This window comes from Rissa tridactyla, chromosome 4, assembly GCF_028500815.1.
Source record: "Rissa tridactyla isolate bRisTri1 chromosome 4, bRisTri1.patW.cur.20221130, whole genome shotgun sequence".
NCBI classification, from domain to species: Eukaryota; Metazoa; Chordata; class Aves; order Charadriiformes; family Laridae; genus Rissa; species Rissa tridactyla.
In genome coordinates, this window is record NC_071469.1 from 87699455 (window position 1) to 87722974 (window position 23520).

Below are 23520 nucleotides of genomic sequence, written 5' to 3' on the forward strand. Positions count from 1 at the left end.
TGGGAGAACTGTGAAAGAAATATTTTGAAGATAGAATGGATGATAAGCTACCAAAAATGCAGTGACATTTTAATCTAGGTCAGTAAAGGCCCAGGATTCACCTTTAGTCCTACAAACACTACATGTTTAAGTTAAAAGCCAATCTGTGAAGTAAGAGAAACTAAGGCAATAATTTGTTATCAGGTTTCTAGGTTAACTGTGCATAGCAGAGGAAGGGGAAGGTGGCTTCTCTGGGAGATACAGCTTTCAGCTCTCCCTCACATCTGGAAAGGTATCTGTGGAAGCACACAACAGGAGCAGTGCTGTCGTAGAGAAATGGCTGTGCGGCACGTTACTGTGTCTGCTCAGCCCAGCTGCCACTCTACTGGCTGTCTTATGTTTTCTCTCATTTTGAAATTCTCTGACATGGGTAAAGAGTGAATTGGCAGGCTGCCACAGTGATCTCAGTCTGAAAGGGAGGATATGGCTCTCCTTTCTGCCTTACCCTGTGGATGATCCCATGTTCCTGAAGGTATGCAAATACCAGAGGGATATGGTTATTTATGCAGAAGAAATTCAGCAGGCTTATACGTGCGTCAAGGGTGAACAGGGACGGAGGGAGTTTTTACGCCTCCTAGCTGGGGTTATACTAGATACCTGGAAGAAACTGGTGGCATAATGGGAACTAATGGCTGCCTTTGCCTTTCTGCACGCTTTCATTCATTGCAATTTTGTGTTTTCCTCTTTACATCCACAGCCCATGCTGCTAAGGAAAGGACCAACAGAAGTTAAAAAATGTTAAACTGCCAAGCTGCTGAACCTGGTCAAGAGCTTGTCACAATTCACAGCTTTGCTAAAAACGGTTTTTAAGAGCTATATTAAAAATCTAGCAAATAACTTGGAATTTCTCGCAAACAATAAAGTCAGATTAACCTTAATTGGCTGTAGAGAGATGCTCTTAACTGACCATTCTTTGACCATGTTATTGACCGGTATGTGTTTGCCCATGTTGTTAATAATTTATCCTTTGAAAAATCTATGTGCATTATAGTCTTTGATCTTCTCACAAATTTCAAACCTGAAGATGCTATTTTCTTTTTCCTTTTTCATTTTTTCTTTCTTTTTAAAGAAATTTTAAAAGAGAACAGAATGAAAAATAATTTTAAAACTTTTTTGTGTTTATTTTGGTGGGAAAACATCCATATGACACCCATCCTTGGTAATGAGAAGCGTACAATAATACAGTAAGAATATATATGAATAAAAAAATCAAGGCAAACCTACTGTACTTTGCAGATGAAAAATATTTGAAAACAAGACTTAATGCATCTAGTAGATTAAAACAGAAATTAAAGACTTTAGAGTAAGAAGAGATCAAAGGCTGTCTTCTCATTGTTCTTTTTATTGTTTATTGACTTCAAAAGGACTTTTTAGTTTAAGCTGACTTTAATGTCTCTTGAATGCTCTTTTGTAAAGTGACTCTGAAAACTCACGGATAATGTCTTCATTAAGTGGGGAAAATCTTGGTAAAAATATAACTGTAACTTTGCTTTCATTATAATAGAAAGAGATAACATTTTGCTTAATTAAGGTCTGTTTTCCCTCTGTTCTGAATTTTACGACCATTTTTTTCGTTGAAATTAGTGCTGATAAAAGCTTGAAGTAGACATTGCTAAACTGAAACTCTTAGTTTTCCAGAGAAGTACGGTAATGTGAGTTCTCTGTCTATATTTGTTAATCAGTTAATCAGGATGTTGTCTTGTGTGTACTAGCTATTTTAGGAAACAAAAGAAAAAATCAAAACCCAAAAGCATATTCAGGTTGTATTAATTCTAAAATAAAGCCTATGCTTTTTGCATTGCTGGGAATGTTAATTTAGAGACTTTCTGCTCTCATTCTGTTCCCAAATGTCTGTGCTTTTCTCACCAATCCCTGATGACTGGAAGTCTTTGGATTATGTTAATACCTATATTAATAATGACAGTAAAGATCATAAATGTGCGGAGGTAAATTGTTAGATTAGGAAAGCTATGCTGAATAATTAAGATGAGGTTCTTGGCACAGATTTCTCTGGGGGTTAGTATGTACTTTCCCCAATATTTTGAGGTTTAAAAGCAAACTTGAGGACTAGGACTACCTTGACCTTCCCCATCCCAATAGTGCATCTTTTGCACGTGGTTCTGCGAGACTCAGTTCATGTTACTTTTAAATGGAAAGGGAATTTTCCTTGGTATCATGAAGTGCATTCCATCTTTTCTCAGAAGCTGTATATATGGCAAGCTAAATGATTCCCGGCAGTAGAAATATATTCTATAATACAGATGAGCTAATTGCCTTCTTTAGGTTAACTTCTTGCCAGCATTGGTTGAGATACATTCTCATTTTTGGTTGGCTCCTCACTTTTCTCTAATTATGGTACAATATAATCTTAGTTTTAGCAATTTCTGTTGTGGGTTTATAGTGGACATCAATTGTTTGTTACTCTGGGGGTAGTAGATAATAGGTGTGGTGGTAATTTATGATGCACGCCCTTCCCATTCTGTGTATTCCTGCACATGTGCGGGATGTGCAAATATTGGGCAATCTGTTTGGCTCTTACGGAGGATCAAAAGATTCTGTCTTGCAGTCTGCAGAAGTTGTTTGCAAGACCGTTTTAGGTATTTAAAAAACTCAACAACTCTTTTTAATGTGATAGATGAGTTTCCAGTTTTTTCAAGAGAAATGTGTATTGCATGTTTTCTGTAACTGCTTAACCTTGCTTCAGCTTTAAAGGAGATTGTCTGTCTTCAAAAGGAAAAGCAACGCTACAATTGTTTCCCCTTGCTTTCATTCATGGCTAGGGACAGAACAGCAAAGCTACTCTAGGCTAGATTTATTTTTACTGTCTTTCAACTATGATACACATACTAGGAATCTTGTGTCCAATACAAAATTGAGGCACTGAAAAGGATGTCTTCTTTAATGTTGGATCACTCAAAAGGGCGCCCTTTGTATTAATTTTGAGACTGATGCTAATGTTACTTATTTCTGGGTTGGTTTCTAGTTTTCATTTATTTCATTTTAGTGTGGGCAATTACATTTTGGATTCGGAGATTCAGTATACAACAGTTCAATTTTGTAGACTGTCGTACTAGTTTTCATATTCATGGATGCAAAAAAAAATTTGCAGTATAAATATTTTGCAGTATAAATATTAAATAACAAATGGTTAAGTATTTTTACAAGTGTAATCTTTGTGGGTGGTTTAGAGGCTCAATTACCTACTGAAATGGAGGAAATAAATGTCCTTGAGGATTTGCATTTGGATCATATGACATTGTGGGTCTCAGCTCATTGTTAATAATTCTTACATCTGTGCAGCAAACAACAGCAATTGAGTCTGTGCCGCCTTTGAAAATGTAATACAGTATTACTTCTGGTACCCTTGTAGAAACATTTAAGTTCTTTTATAGAGGATGACAGAAAAGTAAGCCAGGACAAAGAAAGTAACAAATTAGGTGATAAAATTGATATAATGTGTAATCCCACTTACTAGATTGAGTAGTTAATGTGAAGACTATTGAAATTTTCGTGTTTATTATATATTAGGCTGATGCTGTTTGGGTTGTATTGCACATTTGCACTACAGGTATTTAAGGGGCGAAGATTCCACAAAACCATAAAGAAGCCAAGATTACAAGGAGAGAGAAAACAACAAAGAAGAAAAAAGATGAAAGAATAATGTGGCCAAATTCCAAGCTTTTTATTGTAATTATTTTTGCCTTTATGTTGTATTAGGAAATAACATGGGGTGGTCCTACAGTGTGGGAAATGTGGTTGCTCTGCATTTTGTAGGTTTGAATCTACTTGCGATAGAAAACAACGGGCACCCAGGATACAGACAGTTTAACCCCCTGAAATTAGATAACCTACTTCTGTGCTCAGTGTTTTTGAGCAAAAGGTGCCAAACTTTATTCCCTTTTCAGTGCTACGAATCTTGACGTGCCTGAGAGCAGAGTTTGGCTCAAGGGTTTGTGTGCATATTTGAATGCTTCAGTTATATTATTAACCAAGCCAAAGCTGGTTTCCTGCCTCGTCCTACAGGAAGGCCACTAGAGTAGTAATGTTAAAGAGGAACTAACAGAATGCAAGCATCTTCCTAAGAAGGGGAGATCAGCAAAATTAAAACATTTCAAGAATTATTTAATGGTTATTTATGTCAGATAATAAATACCTCATAGCAATGATTCCCAGACTTCTTTATGGATATAATGCCTCTGATTATGAGCCTCAGTTCTATGATTTGTTTTACAGTAGTCGTACAAGCCCATTCTGGAAACCACTGCAATAGATAAAATACTATATTTAACACATTCAGCGTTTGGCTGAGAAGTATTTGAAAAAGAGATATTACTCTTCATCTCTTTTCATGTATTCCCTTTTCCAAAACCACTTGAGCTGTCTTGGTATGAGATCGATCTCCTTGTTACCTACTACATGTAGCAACAGGGGACCTGAGGGGACCTCTTAAAAGGAGAAGGGTCAGCAAATCACAGAGAGTTCAAGCAGTGTAGCTTTCTTTTGGGTCTGAAGCAAGACGCAGAGTTTGCTGATAAAGTCCTGTTCATACCTGGGCTGTGCTCAGCCTCTCAAGTTGCAAAACAGTATGTTCATGAAAGCTGGCAGTGCTGGCTTGTTGGTTTCTTAGGCAAACTCTTTCCTAAAATGAACAGTGCTGTCATCAAGGGAACACTGAAGACATGTCTGTAGGAGAACAGCTATATTTTTGTTTGCCTGGTTTGGACACCATGTAGCACTTCCACATACTCTTTTTGCTCAGTTGATTCCCTCTTCCTACAGCATTCTCTTCCAAATGACATAGTTGTTGTACACAAATAAAGTACTAAATTGTTAGAAGCCACCTACCTTTTCCCTAACTTACAGCCAAAAAATTCACGTCACCTCAGACTTTTCCTTACATTCACTACTTATAGTAAATGTCCTTTCTGTTTAATTTTTGGAGTTCAAATGGTATTTGTGTACCTTTTTTTGAAGATAGAAGTTAACATCATGGTAGAGAGGGTTTGCAAGATGATAACATCTTTCTTTTCGGAAAGAGATGGTATCCAGCCGCTACTCAGCTGCTACTGCTATGCCATCGGAGTGTGCTGCTGAGCCAAAGCTGGCTTTCTGCTCCTGGTACTGCAGCTTCTCAATTTTATGGTGTAACTACTATAAATCCTACGTAAGGAAGTGTGCTAAAATTTTCCCTAGTCATGTGTGCCATGCGTGACCGTGCACATAGCTGCTTTCACAACAGGTTCTCCCTGGGGATATACATTTTAATGCTGTGTCCATTTACATCGCGGTTGTATTAATTACATTTAATGTAGTTTTGAGCTAAGGTAGCACAGCCTTATTTCAGAGAACAGAGAGCATGTGTGTTGTAATGAGGCTTGAGTACAATTGATCTATGACTTGGATATAAGGGATTCTTAAGGGAGTTTGCTGATTTATGTTGAAGATGGATGTCTGCAGCCATTAGGAAACACCAGTTTTTATTACCTATCAATCTCATGGAAAACCTATGGCAGCAAAATCTCCTGTAATAGTTATCTAATCTGTTAAATTAGAGATTAATGAGATGAAAACGTTACAGAGGAGGAAAATACACTTTTAAGAGCAGACAGTATCAGAAACACAATGCAGACTATTCGAAAGCATGTACAACAGCAGTCTGAAGACAACAAAAGGATAAATCAGTACACACAATTGTTGTCTTAATCCATTTTTTGCTTTCATTATGCTTATGGGTTTTAGATTGTGAAAACCTATGTGGATATATGGGCTAGTAAATTACTAGAGCAATGGAGCACATAAAACTAATTCCAAAATAGAAAAAAAAAAATACAACACACAATTTAGACTATCACACACTCGTTTTTAGAATGGTCTTAGAATTTAATACAGTTGAAGTTTAATTTTGCTTAACTGCATCTTTATTTTCAGATTTGTAGAGTTCAAAAGCAGATACTTATTCAAATACATTACTAAGACCAAAAATTAGAAGAAAAAACTTGTACATTATATGTAGCTATGATGGTTATTTGTGACAGCTGTGCTTGGAAACGATGCAACTTTATACGGGGAAAAAACCCCAGTATCTTAAATATTTTGAAAGGGAAAAAAATGGGGACAATATGTTCTCTATCAGTTCATTTCTAAGCTTCTAATTTTCAGTGTGTTTGGTGTGCTTATTTTTCCTTACAGCTGGATATCCTATGTAGCAGGATATAAACCAGAAGGAATTTTCAAAAAAGCAAGTTGCATTTATCTATACATAAAAAAGAAAATAGTATTGAGGTGACCGTGTGTGTCAGTACAGCACTTTATTTCCACACCACCTGCTGCAATTAAAAATGAAATCACCAAGCAGCAAGTACAGTAACTTCATCAACCAGCTGATACTATAATTAATAACTATAGAGTCTCTATTATTGTGTACTTCCAAGGCATCAAGTGGAAAGCTGTCGTAGTGCTTTAAATAATGAAAAAGTTTCAGGCCTTGATAAATGGCTCAGTTGGATGCAGTTTAGAAAGTTGAGAGCATATGCTTCTGTCATTAGAAACTAAGGACCCTCGTTACCCTTGCTATAACTCTTCAGATTCATCTGAAACTCTTTGATCCCCTCCTGTACTTACACTGTGTTTAAAATGCAAAAGCGTAGAAAAATATGGTGTGCATGAGAAATTCAGATAGTAGGAAGAAAGATTAAAATAAAGCTACTGTTCATTAACGTCTTTGTTCCAAACCTATCGAAAAAGATAGCATTAGTCTGTATCCACGTTTCTTTTGAAATGAGAGTAAGCAAACATTTTTCTTTGATTCCTTTGAGATTTTTCTTTTAAGAAACAATTGAAATCCAATAAAGAAATGTGCTTCAGAGAATGCTTGTGAAGATATTTAACTGACTTAATGGAGAAATGACAGCAAGAGTATTTGTTCTTGCAGTCTGTACTTCAACTCCATGGTATTCTGCAATGATGGATGCAGGATGGGTGTAAAGTACTGATGCAGAAATTTTGGGTATTATTGGTGAGGCAGGTTTAAATAATATAAACTTTTAACAGGCAAGCTATTGGTAAATTCACTTCCTGAACGCTATAGTTTTGTTGTTAAATACCATCAATTTAACTGAAAACTATTAGTTACTTTTCAGCTACTAGTTATTTTTCTTCTTACCCTGAAACTTTCATATAATGTGTTTGCCTCTGAGGATATTTCATAGCTGAAATGCTTTGCTTGGCAGAGCATGTTACAGATAGAGAAAATTTTTTCTAATCCCTGACTCTCCCGGTTGTCATTTTGCTTTGTTTCATGTAGAGAAGCTACATGCCAGAACCATTTCTCACACCTTTTATAAAGGAATTATGTTTCTTCTAAAGTATTGAATTAGGATAACGAAACATGTATGTGAATACATATCTGAAGGTATAACCAGCAACAGAAATAAAGATTTCTTCCTCCCTATCATATGAACATGTGAGATAATATAATAAGTGAGTGCTATTTTTCCCTCTGTATTTCATTGTTTAGAATCTATTATTGAGAATCTACATTTCATGAGCATCCAAAACCGCCAAAGCACTGTGCCTGGGCATTATGTGCAAGCATATAGTGGAAAAGTATTATAGTCCAAGAATTTCTCAGTGGCTAAAATGTATGTTCAACAGCCTGGAGCTAAATTAAGTAGGGAAATGGAAAGACCTATGAGCAGATGGAAACAGAGGTGAAAATTCTGCTTGTGCAAGGAAGGACTCTTGTGTTTATCCTCTGTTGTGTGGAGACTGTCGTGCTGCAATAACAGCAGCAGCAGCAGCCTGGGCTGTGAGTGAATCCCTTGGATTCTTCCTATTTGATAGCTCCCACTGCTTTGGTTTTTTGGTTGAGCAAAAAGGACAGTTGAGTGACCGCTTTATAATGTTCACCTCAGAATATTTACAAACTCTGTGCAATTGGTTAGACAGATGCAAATTAAATGCTGATGCAATGGGTCCATCTCCATTCATTTCAAAGGTGTACTTGCTTGCATGAGATGTGAATTTGTGATAAGTGCTGAATATTAACTAGGATATTTGGACTTTAATATAATGATCTTATATCACCACAGCATCTTGGCAAATTAGATTAAACCTGAAGGACACAGGACCTGATCCATCTGTAAATTCATGATGTGTGAAAGTTGCACTTCAGACAAGTGTTAGGCTAATTGCTTTCTTAGCTGGTGACTTTAATAAGTTATAAACAGAAATATTTATCTCAGTGTGCTAAGTGGCTGGTAGGCTGAGAAGAAAGATAGCAAAGACATTCATAGATGTAGGTTTTTGCATATATTCAAAATATTGTCAGGTTGTGCTATTAGATGCCTGGGTTCTTCACATATTTCAGGACTTTTATACCCTTCCTAGTAATTAAATTAATTATTTATCCATTGTACGCAGTCTCGAATTACTGTATGATTAGCTCGGGCACTTAAAAGTGTAAGAACACTTGAAAGCAAAATCCAAGCATAGATATTCCATAGCACGTCTTACAATCTAAATATTGCTCTTAGTCTAATCGAAGCAGCAAGAGCAGTCACAGCAGTTGATGGACTATTTTTCAAATTGATTTCAAAAATGTATTTAAGGGGATGATCTTCTACTCTAGATTACCTATTGATTTTTAATATGAAAAGCTCATTATATAAGCAGTAACTGCATATAAAAACCTAGCAAACCTTTGCATAAATCCTTTAATTGAATTTCCAGAGCCTGTGGTTCTACTTTTTTTTTTAATTAAATCTATTTCTTTTTTTAAGTGTTACTGTGTAATTTGCATGCTGTGAAGTGGCCCTGTCCCAGATAAAGTGCCATTGATCCTTATTAAACCTCACCTCTGGGCTTGCTCAAAACTAACTGGAAAAATTAAAGTGTTCATGCTGCAATGCACTTATTGCTTGTGTGATAGGATTATGGAAAAAAAGAATAACATTAATTTCCAAGAGAGAATTTATAATGCAAGATTTTATTTTTTTTTCAATTTGATAATTAATAGCAAAATCATATCCTAAATATAAATTGTATTTCAGTCTGCAAACTGCAGTAGTAATTAGGAAAGATAATGTATACCTGATATAAAACCATGATGTTATATATGGACACTCCTTTGGTATATTAATTTTTTTAAGTGTTCAAAACGATTATGGATTCAGCCCAACAGCTTAAACAGAGATTTGAGAGAAAAAAAAATAAATCTGGAACTTATGCAGTACCTTATATTAATAGCTATTTCCATTTTATTTCTTGAGTTTAAAATGTGAAAAACGAGTCTGCAAATATTCATGCTAACAATTTTTACATTAGAATTATCATGGGAAAGAAAAGTATATAAGTTGCAATACTATTTTCTATTTTTTTAAACATAACTAACATTTTTTTATTTGAAAAGCAATAAAATCTCCTAAAGAAATATTCATAATCAATAAGAATACAAAGTATGGAATACATGAACAGAGTTATAAAAATGTTTGCAATATGACTCAAAATGAAAAACACAACAAGTTATGTATGGTTTAAAGTGTAATCAATTTTGAGGTTGCATATGAGGATATAAATGATAAACACGAGTAGTAGCATTTTTAGTAAAGGCTGTTGCAAAAAAATACTGTATTTATGATTATTCCATTCTTTTTATAGATCATTAATGTAGAAAACAAACTCAGTGGATCCATCTTCTTAGACAGTTTAAAATTCCATTAAATTATATTTTTAAATGGAAATTTTGAGCTTATTTTATATGCTGCTTTCTACAAACACATGTTGTACTGAAAGTGAATTTAAACCAGGTTTCCAGCAGAAGCCGATACCATAGAAGTTATACTCAGGAATGTTCCAGATTAGGAGGGGATGCTCGTGGGTTTTTTCCACTTTCAGCAGAGAGAACCGCTAAATCTGTTCTGTTTAAGAAAGTGGTGAATTCCATGTTGTATTGCCTGTGATATATTATCTATAGCCAGGTTAGAATTGTCTATTGTAGCACAACCTCCTTCCACAATGAAGGTATTTGTTTCAGAATGTTTCATCCACAGAGTAATTAGTGCAACTGGATTTTTGCACTTTGCTTAGTTAATACAGAACTAGTTTAAATACAAATTTCTTACTGATCTGAATCTAACCAAATTGTGTTTAACTGTATTAGCTGCTTAAATGTATTATGTATTTTTTTAAAGTTCCTGTACTACTTTTATGTAAGCAATACTTATTTCAAAATCAGCCCATCGGTTTTATGTCATATTCCCGCTGAGATTATAATAACAACAACAACATGAAATAAGTTGTGTTTTTTCAATACCTCATTTGTGCATTTGACAACACTGTCCTCGCTTCCTCTGATAAGTCAGTCGGTTAAGCCTTGAACTTCTATTGTGCTCCATGTAGGAGCCACTGGAGGAGCTCTTTGCTACTGCTAGGACCAGTCTGGACCCATGGATCAGTTTTCTTTCATTCCGCATGGATGCCCCATCCCTGGAGGTGTTCAAGGCTGGATGGGGCTTTGAGCAGCCTGGTCTAGTGGGAGGTGTCCCTGCCCAGGGCAGGGATTGGAACTAGATCATCTTTATGGTCCCTTCCAACCTAAACCATTCTATGATTATAGAGTATTTAGCGACATTGCTTAAAAACAAAACAAAACAATAAAAGAAAAAACCCTAAAAGTCTAAAATTCCTGAATCTGTGCAATTTGTGATATTGTATAGATATTTATAATGAATTGTATGAAATATGTAGGGAAAAAACCCTAAGTAAGGTGTGCTGTTACTGGGGTAAATTGTTCCTGCTAGGTGTCTGAGAAGAAACCCAGTCTATACAAGCGTTTTTATATCAAATGAAGACCTGGATGCTTCCCTGTCTGTTTTGCAGTACTGTTACCATTCCTATACAAGAAATTTCATCACAGAACAGCAAAGAGAGGAGGTGAAGAACATAGATTATGGATCGAGGGAATGGATTGTGTTGTTTTGAGCCTTATGGAAGTAGACTCATGACTTTGAATCTTTGAGTATGTAAAACACTGAGCTCCTCGTCTGTGGCACCGCGTTCCTGGGCTTGCACCGGTGGCTGAAAATGCCCAGGAATGTCCTTCTTCACGTGGGCAGCTGAGTGGTTCTTAAAAGTGGTTCCCCAAGCAATACTTGCTTAAAAGGAAAAATAGATGACAAATGGGCTCCTGTGGCACAAAATTTTCCCAGAAAGTCTTACTCATCTCATTGCTTTTAGAAAACCCTTTTTTAGCGGCCTTTCTAAAATGACATGCCGTGTTCCTGAATAAACTTGTTTTTTCTAGTGTTATTTCCTGGAGGAAAAAGTAAAAGTGGACAGAACTGGGGGAAGAAGTGAATGGGTCCTATTGCAGCAATGGAAGTTACTCAGAAAAGCTATCCTGGAGCCTTATTAATAAATGAACGTGAAGCTGGGTTGCTCTCAGGTAGTTTACTCATGAGGGAACAGTTCTCAGCTCTATAAGGGTAGCTTGAATGATCCATTCAGCAGCAAGGGAGTGCAATTGCACTGCAGCAGACCTGCTTATTTCTTCTGCAGTGAGGGGAATTTTGCACTAAAAGGTGATTATTGGGCATAGTTCTAGACAGAGGTCTGCTTGCTCCGCCTCTGCTAGAGCAATATTGTCTTCAGCTTTGGGAAATTAATGTGTTTCAGTTCACTCCGTCAACAGGAAAACGCGTGGCCAATGCGAAGTATTTGCTCCAAATTTTCTCATTAGTTTGTAAAATTAATGTGAATGACTTGTTTGTCATTATTTGTGTTCCTTCTCTATGTGGTCCAGCAGTTTTCTTGCGGACTATTTCTTTGAACAGTTATCACAAGTCCCATATTGCTCCTTGAAACCTGTTTCTGTTTTACCTTACATATATCACAAGCGTTCTGAAATTGTGCTTTAGGAAAAAGGTTTTAAAATTCTTTCCTTGTTTCTTGTCAGTGGATTTGTTGTAGTTTCCTCATGGTCTTTAGTGGAGGAAGTAAGTGACACTGATCAGTGAAGGTGGACAGTAAGATTTATAATGTATTTGTGCTAGCTGATTGCCAACAGGACTGGCCTTTCCCAGCGGTGCTGTACGCATACTTGGAAAATCAATAGGGATTAGCCTATGACCCCCTTCACATACTTATACTGTGGTCTGCATTGCTTACCAATATTTCATCTGTTTCACTTAAATGCTGTTACTTACTCAATAATGTGTGGCTGTTCTTGCAAGCTACTAATTAATTTTTAAAATGCAGTATCACTTGAAACGGAGATAAAGCACACCTTTAGCATCAGAGTGAGTGGAGGGCAGTGGCTTACTTAGTGAATTTGCACTTGGTACCTTTAATTAAAAATCCTGCTTTGAAAGATTAAAGTTATACATTCAGATTAAAAAAAGTACTAAATCAAGTACAGAGACCTTTTCACGGTGGTTGCCAACAGGCTAAATTGCCAGGTTTAACTAGGTACCTACGGTGCTGTCTGTGCCATTTGCTGGCCCAATTTGACTTCAGTATGCATGTTTATACTTAGGACATGCATAGAAGGAACTTACTTTTAGTGACATTTAGATAAACAACTATTTATTATTATGTACTACACAAATTTCTTTGCACTAGGATTAACAATTCCTGAAATACGTTATGAGAAAATAAGGTTTTCCTTTTGGTTTGCTGTCTGTTTAACTTTTGCCTTGGTTTGCTGGGGGTTTTGTTTTGGTTTTTTTTTTTTTTTTAGTTTTGCCTTAAAAATACTTGGTTTAAAGTTCTTTCTTTTTTTTTCTCTCTTGTAAATTGTGGGGGAAAAATATTTTATGTCTATAAATGAATATATTTCATTTCTATTAGTCTAGAGCATAGTCTTGACAGTGTGTTCACATGTTACATAAACCGGGCTGTATTTTAAATACTAATGTGTTGAAAAACTAAAGAGAAGTATCAGATTTTTTTCTTGCTTTGACTAATTTAAAAAAATAAATTTAATATATAAAAACAGTAGTTTTTATAATAAATAAAATTTATTTTTTTAAAATATATATATTTATAAATAAATATAAATAAATAAATATTTATTTATAATAAATAAATAAAAGTAGTTTGCTACACAGTGTAAAATTCTTATTTCAATTTCTAGTTTACCATATAGTTTGCCAAAATCCAAACATAATGGCCCAAAGCAATTATTTTTGATGAGGTTGTTCTCCCAATAGAGGGATTTTAAAAATTCAGTTTCTTATGCAAGTGTACCTATTCCCTAGAGTTACTTCTAGTTTCTTATTGATCTAGTAGCTGGTATTTGAATTGGTCGATGTACTCTGTAACTTGTTTAAGATACCCTACCTGAAGTATTAGTTTAAATAATATATTCATAAATTGATTAATCATTACAGTAAGAGTTATTAGCTGCATTTTTATCTGTGCGCTATCCACAAATGACTCCTGGTATAATAATTGTGCATATATAAACAGAGATTCAGGTTTAAATTGCAGTACGCCTTACAATGATTATACTGCTAGTAATAGTATGTTTCTGCAAGAAGGAATCAACCTTTTTTCTGTGTGGGCAGCAAAACTCAGCGTGTTTGTTTAATGTGGATAAAGTAATTGTAAATATTGATGTGCTTATACGCCGTGTTATGGAAAGAAGGAAAGAAAGGATGTGGCTTTTGTTGGCAAAGGCCGATAGCTCTGAGGGTTGGACGTGTGTTTGGGTGTGCCCAGGGACGGAGCGAGCCGAGGGAAGCGTGCAGGGAGGCGTTAGGGCACAGGTGGATGGGTGATGGGTGGGAGGATGTTGCATGGCCTGGCTGCCACTGCAGGGGGGACTGGGTGACTGGGCAGACTGTGGAAGCCGTGGCTAAAATTGTGGTGTGAATCTTATAGCTTCCTTGTCCTCTTAGAAGAGGACTACAGAAAGGAGACAGGGGAAGTACCTAACCAATAGATATTTATAAAGCGATACACATAAAAGGGATGCAGCTGCCTCTTCCTCTTAGTCATTGCAGAAGAGTTTGACTCGAATGCCTTCAGTTGATAACAGCTTGCTTGCGAAAGCTCTGTGTTTCTATCAATAAACATATCGTTGCTATCAATATCCAATAGCATATACAACTGCTATATCTGGGGGTGGTGGTGTGTGGTTAAATTTGGAGCTTCCAATTATTATGTGTAAGGAGTAAAGGTCTTGTATGTTATTTTATAATATATTTTAATGTGTACAGTAGGACTGTGCTCCAAAAAGTGAAAGAGCAACCATCGTAATTTTCATAACAAAGATCCTAGTCTAGCTCACACAGGAGTCGGTGTGAGTCTTTCTGTCTACCACAGCATGCATGGACCACATCCAAAAATTTTTATTAGAAGAAGAAATACACTCCAAAAAAAGTTTGTGCATGCAGAGGGAACTGGAAAAAAATCTATTCGACCAAAAGTGTCAGAACTCACTTTCTTAGCCGCTCTCAGGTTTACTTTGCTAAATTGTGCAGAGTCCCAACAGTTTTAAACAACTTTCACTTTGATTTATTCCTAAATTCTATGAACGTATGTGAACACAGAATACATATACATGCAATCTTACCATCACACACACGTATTCTCAAATTAATGGCCTCTTTTAATTAATAATCTGAGTGTAGTGTGGAAAATCACACCCCTCGCATTTCAGCTTCTTTCCTGCATAAACTATTGTCACGAGCCGTGGACTTTTGCATTTTGCAAACGAATAACTAGAGGAGCTTTTTCATATTTTAGTTTGAAAGCCATTTTGTTTCACCACATGCTTTTTCTGCTTCATAAATTCTACTTTAAAACATTCAACAACCTGCTAAATTAATATATACTGTGTTCTTTCTCTAATGGGTAGGGGAACTTGTCTCACAGCAGTGCATTTGTTCAGCTCTGTCTTGAAAAAGTGCTGCCTGCCGTGTGAAGGACATCTGCTCACAAATGAATGATTGTGCTTTTGATTCGGAGCAGCACCTTCACTTTAAATGCTGGCTGCAGATGAAAGGAACAGATTGCTGTGGGTACCGCTTTTGTGAGGATTCCTCTACCCAGCATGTGGCTTCATACATTATTGAGAGCAAATCCACTTTATGCTACCACTCCTCGCTGCACTTATTTTGCCAACCTTATTCAGAATGTCAGCAAGGATCACTTTTCTACAAAGGAATAAAAGGCCCGTTAGGAAGATTAAGCAGATAGATTATTTACAGTGTTTAATTATCATTGTACAGGTTTATTAAACTTCATGGTTACCTGGAAACGTAAGCAGGTGCTGGAAAAAAGTCCAATAAAGTTAAATAAAAAAATATTTTGTGTAAAATGAAATCCTTTTATGTGTGCTGTGTTAATATAAATGTCCAGGGTTCTTTTGGTTGAGTGCCAAGCTTGACTTGCATTTAATGTTGTGATTATTATTTTTTTCATAATCCATTCCTAGCTCAAGGCTTATTATGATAGGAGATCCCACAGAATTCTCTGCTGGGTTGAGCAGCAGCCTGTTATACCACTAAGTGTCCTAGACAATAAACAGATGTACAAGGTACGCTTGGTAAATCTCCAAACATTCCCTTTTGCTGGTATTAAGGACAGCTGAATTTTGTAGCAAAAACCCCCACTTGTAGCACCAAAATATATTTTGGAATTTTCTTTAATGTTTATACTGAATAAATAATTTACTTTGTTTCTTCTTCACATAAATTGAGGTAATTGGAGTTTATGTAATCATAGAAGTGAGGATTTTAATTTTTTTTAATTTTTTTTTATTTAGCAGTAGAAGTGTTGTCCTCTAGGAGCAGCTTCCGTATCTCTGTACACTATTCACTAATATAAACTAATGAGCTCCATTAAAGATCTGCCCACATAGTTGCAAAGAACCACCTATTAATCTGTCATCTTTGAATACTGTGAGAAAATTAAGACCACCAAGCAACCATGAATTCGAAAATGAAAAAGGCAGTACCAAACCTATTATATTCTAAGGATGAGTGCCAAATAGGTAGGAAATGACTGGTGTTATTAAAAAGTAGCAGACAAATCCTACTGATTTAGTTCAATAAATAACCCAGAAGCACATCAAGGTAAGAATGGGCTGAAATCTTGTCTCTTTTAAGATCAAAGGAGTCCTGCTACTGACACGGGAGGACACCAGATATGTATCTTTTCGAAACTGCAGTTCAATTTAGATCTCAATTATTACCAAAATAATTTTGCCTCAAAGTGTGCATTTTAATACAAGGCCCATTTGGTTTCCCATTCTATGTTTGCATTTTGGATTATGATACAGAGAACTCACACACTATTTATCGAGAAGGTCTTTTATCCTCCTGTGATGTTATCGTTTTCTTGGTGTACGTAGGTACTGTTTTAGCAAGAAACTGGTGACCGACTAAATGCACAAAGAGTTGCACTCCATAGCAATAGCGACTTGGATTAATTCTAGGTGGGTTACTTGATGTGGAAACTAGAAAAGACTGTTCAGATTTATCTGGTAGAATCTGGATTTAATCCACAATGTGAGAAATGAATTGTGAAAATTAATATCCATTATTCTCATTGTTTTGATTAAATTTGATTTATGCCAGAATAGTAAACGTCTCATTCCTGAGTCTAACTCTAGGAGTCAAGATTTTGTTGAGAATGTTCACATCTGCTTGTCTGAAATCTGCTTTAAGGGATATTTTCTGTTATTGCTTAAAACATACAAAATATAGCACTGCATTAAAAAAAGATATAGAATTTTATTTCTTTTTTTTTTCTTTGGAGGCTTTACTTTTATAAATAAATATCCATAGCTATCAGAAGTTTATTGGTCTTTGATCACTTCTTGTAAATTATCTTCTTGTTTGGAAGATGAAGGAAGGGAAGAGGCAGCCTGGGGGCAGGTTTCAGTCTATCTTTTGGGGTTTCATGACTTTTGTGTGTTGTCTTTTTTCATTTTCTTTTTGTCTTCAAGCCACTTTTCATATGTATGACTGATTCCACTATGGACGGCTCTGAAGGGGGAAGCATATCAACTTAACTAATGGAGTTGAACTTGCTGTTTCTTTACAGTGGCTCAAGATACCTTCCATATAATTATTAAGCTAGCTGCTAACAGGGGTGGCATATTGTTGTTGAGAATAAAGAGTTTGTAATACTTGGGGCTATAGTTAGTTGGTACTAATTTTTGTATTCCACTGGGTAAGCTTTGACAAAGACCTATCATTTCCCAAATAAGCCATTCTTTTAAGAGAACATCTGTTGAAGGAGGCAATTTAAAATCTCCTTAAAATCCAGGGCATAATTAACACTATAGGGATACAAATATTAGTTTTCTAGAAGCTGTTTCTATTTCGCTTCAGTAACCTTTTCAAGTTATTTTTTTTCTTTTTTATCACCATTTTGCAGTTAGTATACAATTCTATGTTCAGAATAAGCATCTGAACTAAAACAATAAAAATACTAACTATAACCCATTGATTAATTGAAAAAGAGAGGAAGTTCTGCAGCAGGGGTGGTGTGGTTGTCTTCAGCCACAATAGGTTAAAGATGTAGGACATCTGCACTTGTGGAAAGCTCTTTGTATCTCAATATTAAACTGTTATGCTACACTGGTATCTTTTTAAGCACTGTTTTATGTTAAAATTATTAAAAGTTAATTGAAAAAATCAGAAGTTTCTATCAAGCAAATTGGAATAAACAGAGCGATGTCTGCCATCTAAGAAAATCTGAAGAAAAAACCTGATTATATGTTTTGGATTTAATCACCTAATATAGCAGCAGATAACTCGAAATAACTTAGTGTAAACACTTCAGCAGTTTTCCTCGTAGCAGGAAACAACAGTTGACTACTCATTTATTTGCTTATAAGATGGAAAAAAGTCTGTGAAATTCAGCCCCCACTGAAGTCAATAAAACACTATATTAGACTTTGAGCCATTATCCTTAATTTTGGCTTTTAGCTACTGCTTCCTTGATTGTGTGAAATATAGTGAGATTTTTGCAGCGGGGAAAAAAAGTCCTTATTAATGCTCTTGCTAACTAAAAATGCCAGAAGCACTGCTGGATTACAACAAGAAAATGTTATATCCACAGTTTGGGTCTGAACATGTTTAAGAATATGGAATGTGAATCATGAGTCATTTATGCCTATTTTAACATATTTCTGTATGTCAGCCTGTTTTTACTAAATCTTCTTTTGGGACTTCACTGTCTTTACTGATTCTTAAAATTTAACTTTTTCTTACATGATTTGAAAATATCTGACCACATGGCTTAAGCAAACCAGTCCCTCTTAGGATACAGCAGTGAAAATGGTGTAGTCTCAAATCTTGTATATTTAATGGAAATGGCTACTGTACAGAGAAGTAGTATTCCCACACTGGAATTCCAGTTATTCATTACCTTATTTCTTTCTGGAAAATTGCAAATTTATTCTTTATAGAGCTCAGGCATAAAAGCTGTCTGTTGCACTAATGTGGAAAATGTTTTCCTATTACACTGTCTCCATGCAAATAACAAATTAATGCAGCTTGTAGAGGAATCTAATCATTGTAATTCAACATTCAGGGGAGCAAAAAATGATCGTGCTTGTCTTCACTCTTCCAAGAATGACACCAGATTTTAGTTTTTTAATGCATGGCCTGTTTAGCTCATTAGTTTTAATATACAGGTTTAAAAGTCTTTCCTTGAGCAATATCTTCAAAACAAGATGTAAAGCTCTGCAAGTCTGTAATCTTATATCAAGATGTGGTTATGGCCTTGCAGTTATCCTGCTATTTTATGCCCAGTTTTGTCTTTATGCATCATTCTGCTCTTGTATTTTGTCTTTGAGAGATTTAATTTATGCAGTGGATCATTACAGCTTTTATTTGCCCATACAGAGGGACCCTGGGGATAAGAATGCATTAAAATCAACTGCCCCCCACCCCACCCCAACCTTTCTGGCAATTGGAAGTCTTAAGTATGCTCTAATTTTTTTAAAAATATCTTAGTTTACTAAACTTCTCTTTCTTACCAAGGTCAGAAATCAGCTGCTTCTCAAGAGGTCTTAAACTGCTGTCAGCCTTAGCTGCACTGGGATTGGTTTACGCTCCTTTTACACCTTCCAAATGTTTTTAAAAATATCTTCAATTGCTCTCTCTGGCTGCATTCATTTTTTGGCCTTTCTGTTGCTTTTAAGGCTGCTAAAGACTCCTTGTTGGGTTTTTTTTTCAATGTTTTGTGTCTCTTGTTTCACACTGCTGTCCCTTTGTGTGCTTGTCTGAGATTCCAAGATGATTTAGGGTTAAAAAAGTTAACGGGCATCTCTTGACTCTGAGAATACTGCAGTTGCCCTCCCACAGTGTTTTTTATTAGTTTTACCTGTTCTACCTTGAAACCCATTCAAAAATGTAAAATACAAAAGCAAAGAAAAAAGGAAGGCTTTTTCACTGAAGGAAAAAGATCTAGTGCCAAAAGAACCAACAATTTCATTGAATGGTTTTTGAATGGTTTTTATCAAGAAGTGGAAAATTGTTTGAAAGTCAGATGTTTTTCAAATCTGGATCTTTTTCAAATCCTGCCTTGAATTAAAAAAAAAAAAAAAATAGAATTACGTCTCATGCCTCCTCACCTTCTCCCACACCAAATCCATTCCCATTTCTTGGTCAGAAAGAAATCTTCCTCCACAGGTCAGATGTTGCGTGGTCCAGCAAACCGACACTCATTACCCACGACAAGAGAAATGCACAATTGGACTTAAATGAAAGGTACTTCTGCTGGGTGTTTTCTTGAATTTTCTTATTCCTGATTAAAAAGTCCCCTGTTTTCTTGCCCCCTTTAGATCCTGTCTGCTCAGCAAAGGAGGAGGATGTTTAGTCATTCTTGTCGGTTTGTGACATTCTTGTTTCAAGTGTGTGTGTATACGTAGCGTTGCCAGTATGATCTGGGTGCCACATAATTTACCCTTTTACTGCAAAGAGTAAGAGAGTCTTATGGTCATTTCTGCTGTACGTCGTAGACAGGGAAAGACTTCAGCTGGCAATACTTGCTGCTTAGAAAGAGGTCAGCCTTTGTCAAAACCTCCTCCGATCCAAAAGTCAATGGGAGACCAGCACACCTACGGAAATGTACGTGGTCCAGCTGGGCAGAAACCATGCAAGAAGGTGGGTCTGACCAGGGAGTAAACACACGGTGTTTGGCGGCACACGGTGTGATCTTGTTAGTCGTAATAATTGTTTGAAAAAGCTGACTCCCAAAGTCTGGAAAGTAATGGTTCTTCGGAAAGGCTCAGTGAAATCGTGAAGTGCATTCTTTACTAACATGTATCTTCCCCAAAGTGTTGTGTTTGCTTCTTTTGAAGAAAAAACCAAACAAACCAAACCCAACCAAACTTACTTGAAATTCATTAAGTTAAATGTTAAATCTTGATGAGTTGTGGCATTGTTTTCAGTCTTGTCTTCCGCATATTTGGTGACAGTTATACTGGGAAATCTATGACAATGAGATGGAATTTGCACATATAGCAAAGCAAAGACCAAAAATGCCTTTTTTTTTTTTTTTTTGTAGGAACTCAGGTTGCACGGTTAACCACATAGTTATAAGATTTTAACTATATAAAACTTTTTAGCAGCTCATTGGCTGACAAATGAAAAAGAATTCAGAGTTGAGTGGAATACAGACAAGCAGAAAAACTGCTCATAGTTGCTGGTTTCTTAAATCGGAGATTATATTGTCAGATTTTATGGAATCCTCAAAAATGTTGCTGTGTTCACATGTAAACCCTCATCTGCTGAGTCTCTGTCCTTTTAGATTTGCAACAGACTGTGCAGGCTTGGCAAGGATTTGTCCAAAATAAAATGCTAATTAAGATTTTTAGTCTGCTAACGAAGAGATGAAGTTTAATAGGTTCTTCAGGCAAAAAGGATAGGTTCTGTCCTAATGCATTATATTTCTGAACTTGCAATTTATTCAGTAATTAACTTTTCTTGATGACAATGAAAATGCATAGCCTTGCATGCAAAATTCATTTTAGTCTTTACGAATGTGCAAAACACGTGTGACTACTTTGTATGGGATATTGGATGAGTAAAAATCTCAAAAACTTGAGGGAACATAGTGTTTGAAGCTGTTCCGTTATTAACTCTATCAAATTATATATATATATTAAATTATATATATATATTATGTGCTTTATGTCCGAGAGGTTTATTAAACTGGATGTTTTGTGGAAGGAAAGCTAGAAAAGGCAGAAATGTTGTCAGTAAGCTTCTTGTTGGTGTTTCCTAATTTTTTTCAGAGAGACATAAACCCAGCATTTTTTTCCTTCTTACAATATTTCATAGGATTTGCAGTGCTTCTGCAATTTCCCTTCTTTATCCGGAGGAGCTATTTATCCCAGCTCTGCTGCATTTAGTTTATTTTAGGCCTAAAATGCTGGAGTTTCTACTGGGTCACCCAGCAGGAGGAGCTGACCCACAGCTCGCTAATGACTTTCCTCGAGTCACCACATTTTCCCAGTGCACAAAACTATGTATTAGCAACGCACTCCGTATTCGATGTAATACATGTACGTATATTCCCATTATATGCCAGCTTAATGTATGCCCGACATACCTGAAATAAACTGTTTTTCCATCGTGGCACCCTAAAATGAGCGTAAACTTAAATCCTTTCCTCATGTAGGAGCCTGAAGTTAAAACCAGGTTCACTAAATGATTTGTAACATGTATTTCAATATCCAGAGGTTCATTAAAGTTTCAGTGCTGATGTATGAAAAGTAGAGTTTATTAGTAATAAAAGCATTCACACCTTACATCTCCAAAGCGCAGCACAAATATTAACTGGCTTTCGTTATGTAATATGTATGGGTGTGTAAAATGATGTATGGGTGAATTAGCTATCACGCACCAATTTTTTAAGGTGTTGGAGCTTTTTATGCCTCAGGGAGTGGCTTAAACAACGTATTGTTCTTGGCTGCCGATAACTGCAGTCACTTCCAAATGGGAATACATCGCTCTGCGTGGGGAACTCTGTCTAAAAGCTCGAATCAGATAACTTTAATAGCAGGAGTGCCCCATTTCAGGAAATTCCCGATGTGACATTAGATTCCATATCGCTGGCATATTTATACTAAAATAAAACTAATTGAAAGAGTATGTTGTCCAAACCATGTTCACATTTGAAATCTATTAGTCGGTTATTGAAGGGGTGTATATCCCAACAGCGTTTAAAATCATCCTGAGAATCTTTGTTTATTCTTTGTGGGTCAGGCTAATGCTTCATTTAAGAAACGGCAGGATACCCACAACGAATATCCGATGGACGGTCAGATTCGCCGTCTGGTTTTAAATCACTAGGCCAGCTTATGCCAGTATGTTGTTAGCAGAGAAATACTTAATAAAGGTTAACGTCATACAGCTTTTTTTTCATGCATCTGATTTTCAGAACTTACCTAAAAGAATTGGATTCAGGATGGGCATCATGTATTTAAAATAATTAACATATTGATTATTTTTCCATATATAACTTCTTTGTAGGGAGTTGGCAGCCAGCTTTGACTTTTGTTTGTATGTTTATTATCAGATTATATGAATTAAGTTAATATGTCCGTCTTTCTATCAACTGCCAGGAGTGGAATAAAAACTGACCTCCACATGACACGCTTTCGTATGGTCAGTAATAAAAACTAACGTGCTTTTGTGAGAATGCATCTAGAAACAGGCAGTTCCTCCCCCAAGTGATATCTGTGCACCCCTCCTCTGGCTGCTGAGCCCTAACACCGCGCTGTGCTGGGGGTGGTACCTGGGATCCGCCGTGCAGTCACCGCTGGTTCCGTGCGGGGCCGGGGCTGCGGGTCCCGCCGGCGGCCGCCAGGGGGCAGCGCGGCTCGGCGGCCGCTCCCGCCGGCGGGGGGCTCCGCACCCGCGGGGCGCTGCGGAGCGGGGGGCGCCGGCTGGCCCGCCGCCCCGCTGGCTGGGAGGAGCACGCAGAAGCCTTGCTTCTAACGGGAATGTTTCGTTTAATGAGTACTGTAACTGGAGCCACACCGTGGGGTGGAATTATGTACGGGTAGTACTTTGTTGAAAACACTTGTGAGATTTGAGGCAGTTGCATTCGCTCGGGGTTTTTAAGGAAGACCTTGTATTGACTTCACTGCTTACAGAAATGTAACAGACTCTAGATCTTTCACGGTTAAAAAACGCCACAAATCTGGTTTGGAAAGAAAAAAAGGATAGTACTTCATGTGACACCTTTAAAATGAGATTCTCAAAGATCTCTACTTAGACTTGACAAAATTCTCATTGACACAGGCAATAGTACTGGGGCAAGGGATTTGCCCACTGTGTGTGGCATGTACCCACATTTCTGACTGCTGCCTTTGCTGCTCTCACTGCAAACTTCTTCCCTCACATTGGAGATTGTGCTAGAGTTAAGAAAAGTGATACATGTTTTGCTTTAATAGCGGTACTTGTCTCATTAGGCAGGATGCTTTAAAACCATTTAAGAACTCTGAAAAAT

At 36.6% G+C, this 23520-nt stretch overlaps 1 protein-coding gene across 5 annotated transcripts in view; it reads left to right on the forward strand.

Moving 5' to 3' along the window:
* WWOX (WW domain containing oxidoreductase) overlaps positions 1 to 23520 on the forward strand; it is a 531552-nt gene that overhangs the window by 153947 nt on the left and 354085 nt on the right. Inside the window, exon 9 of one of the 5 annotated variants that reach the window (XM_054197835.1) lies at positions 737 to 13027. The exons of the other annotated variants lie outside the window; for them this stretch is intronic. Within the exon in view, the coding sequence (XP_054053810.1) occupies positions 737 to 781 (45 nt within the window). The 3' untranslated portion in view covers positions 782 to 13027. Of the gene's footprint in view, positions 1 to 736; positions 13028 to 23520 lie in introns of those variants that run through there. 5 annotated transcript variants of the gene reach the window in all.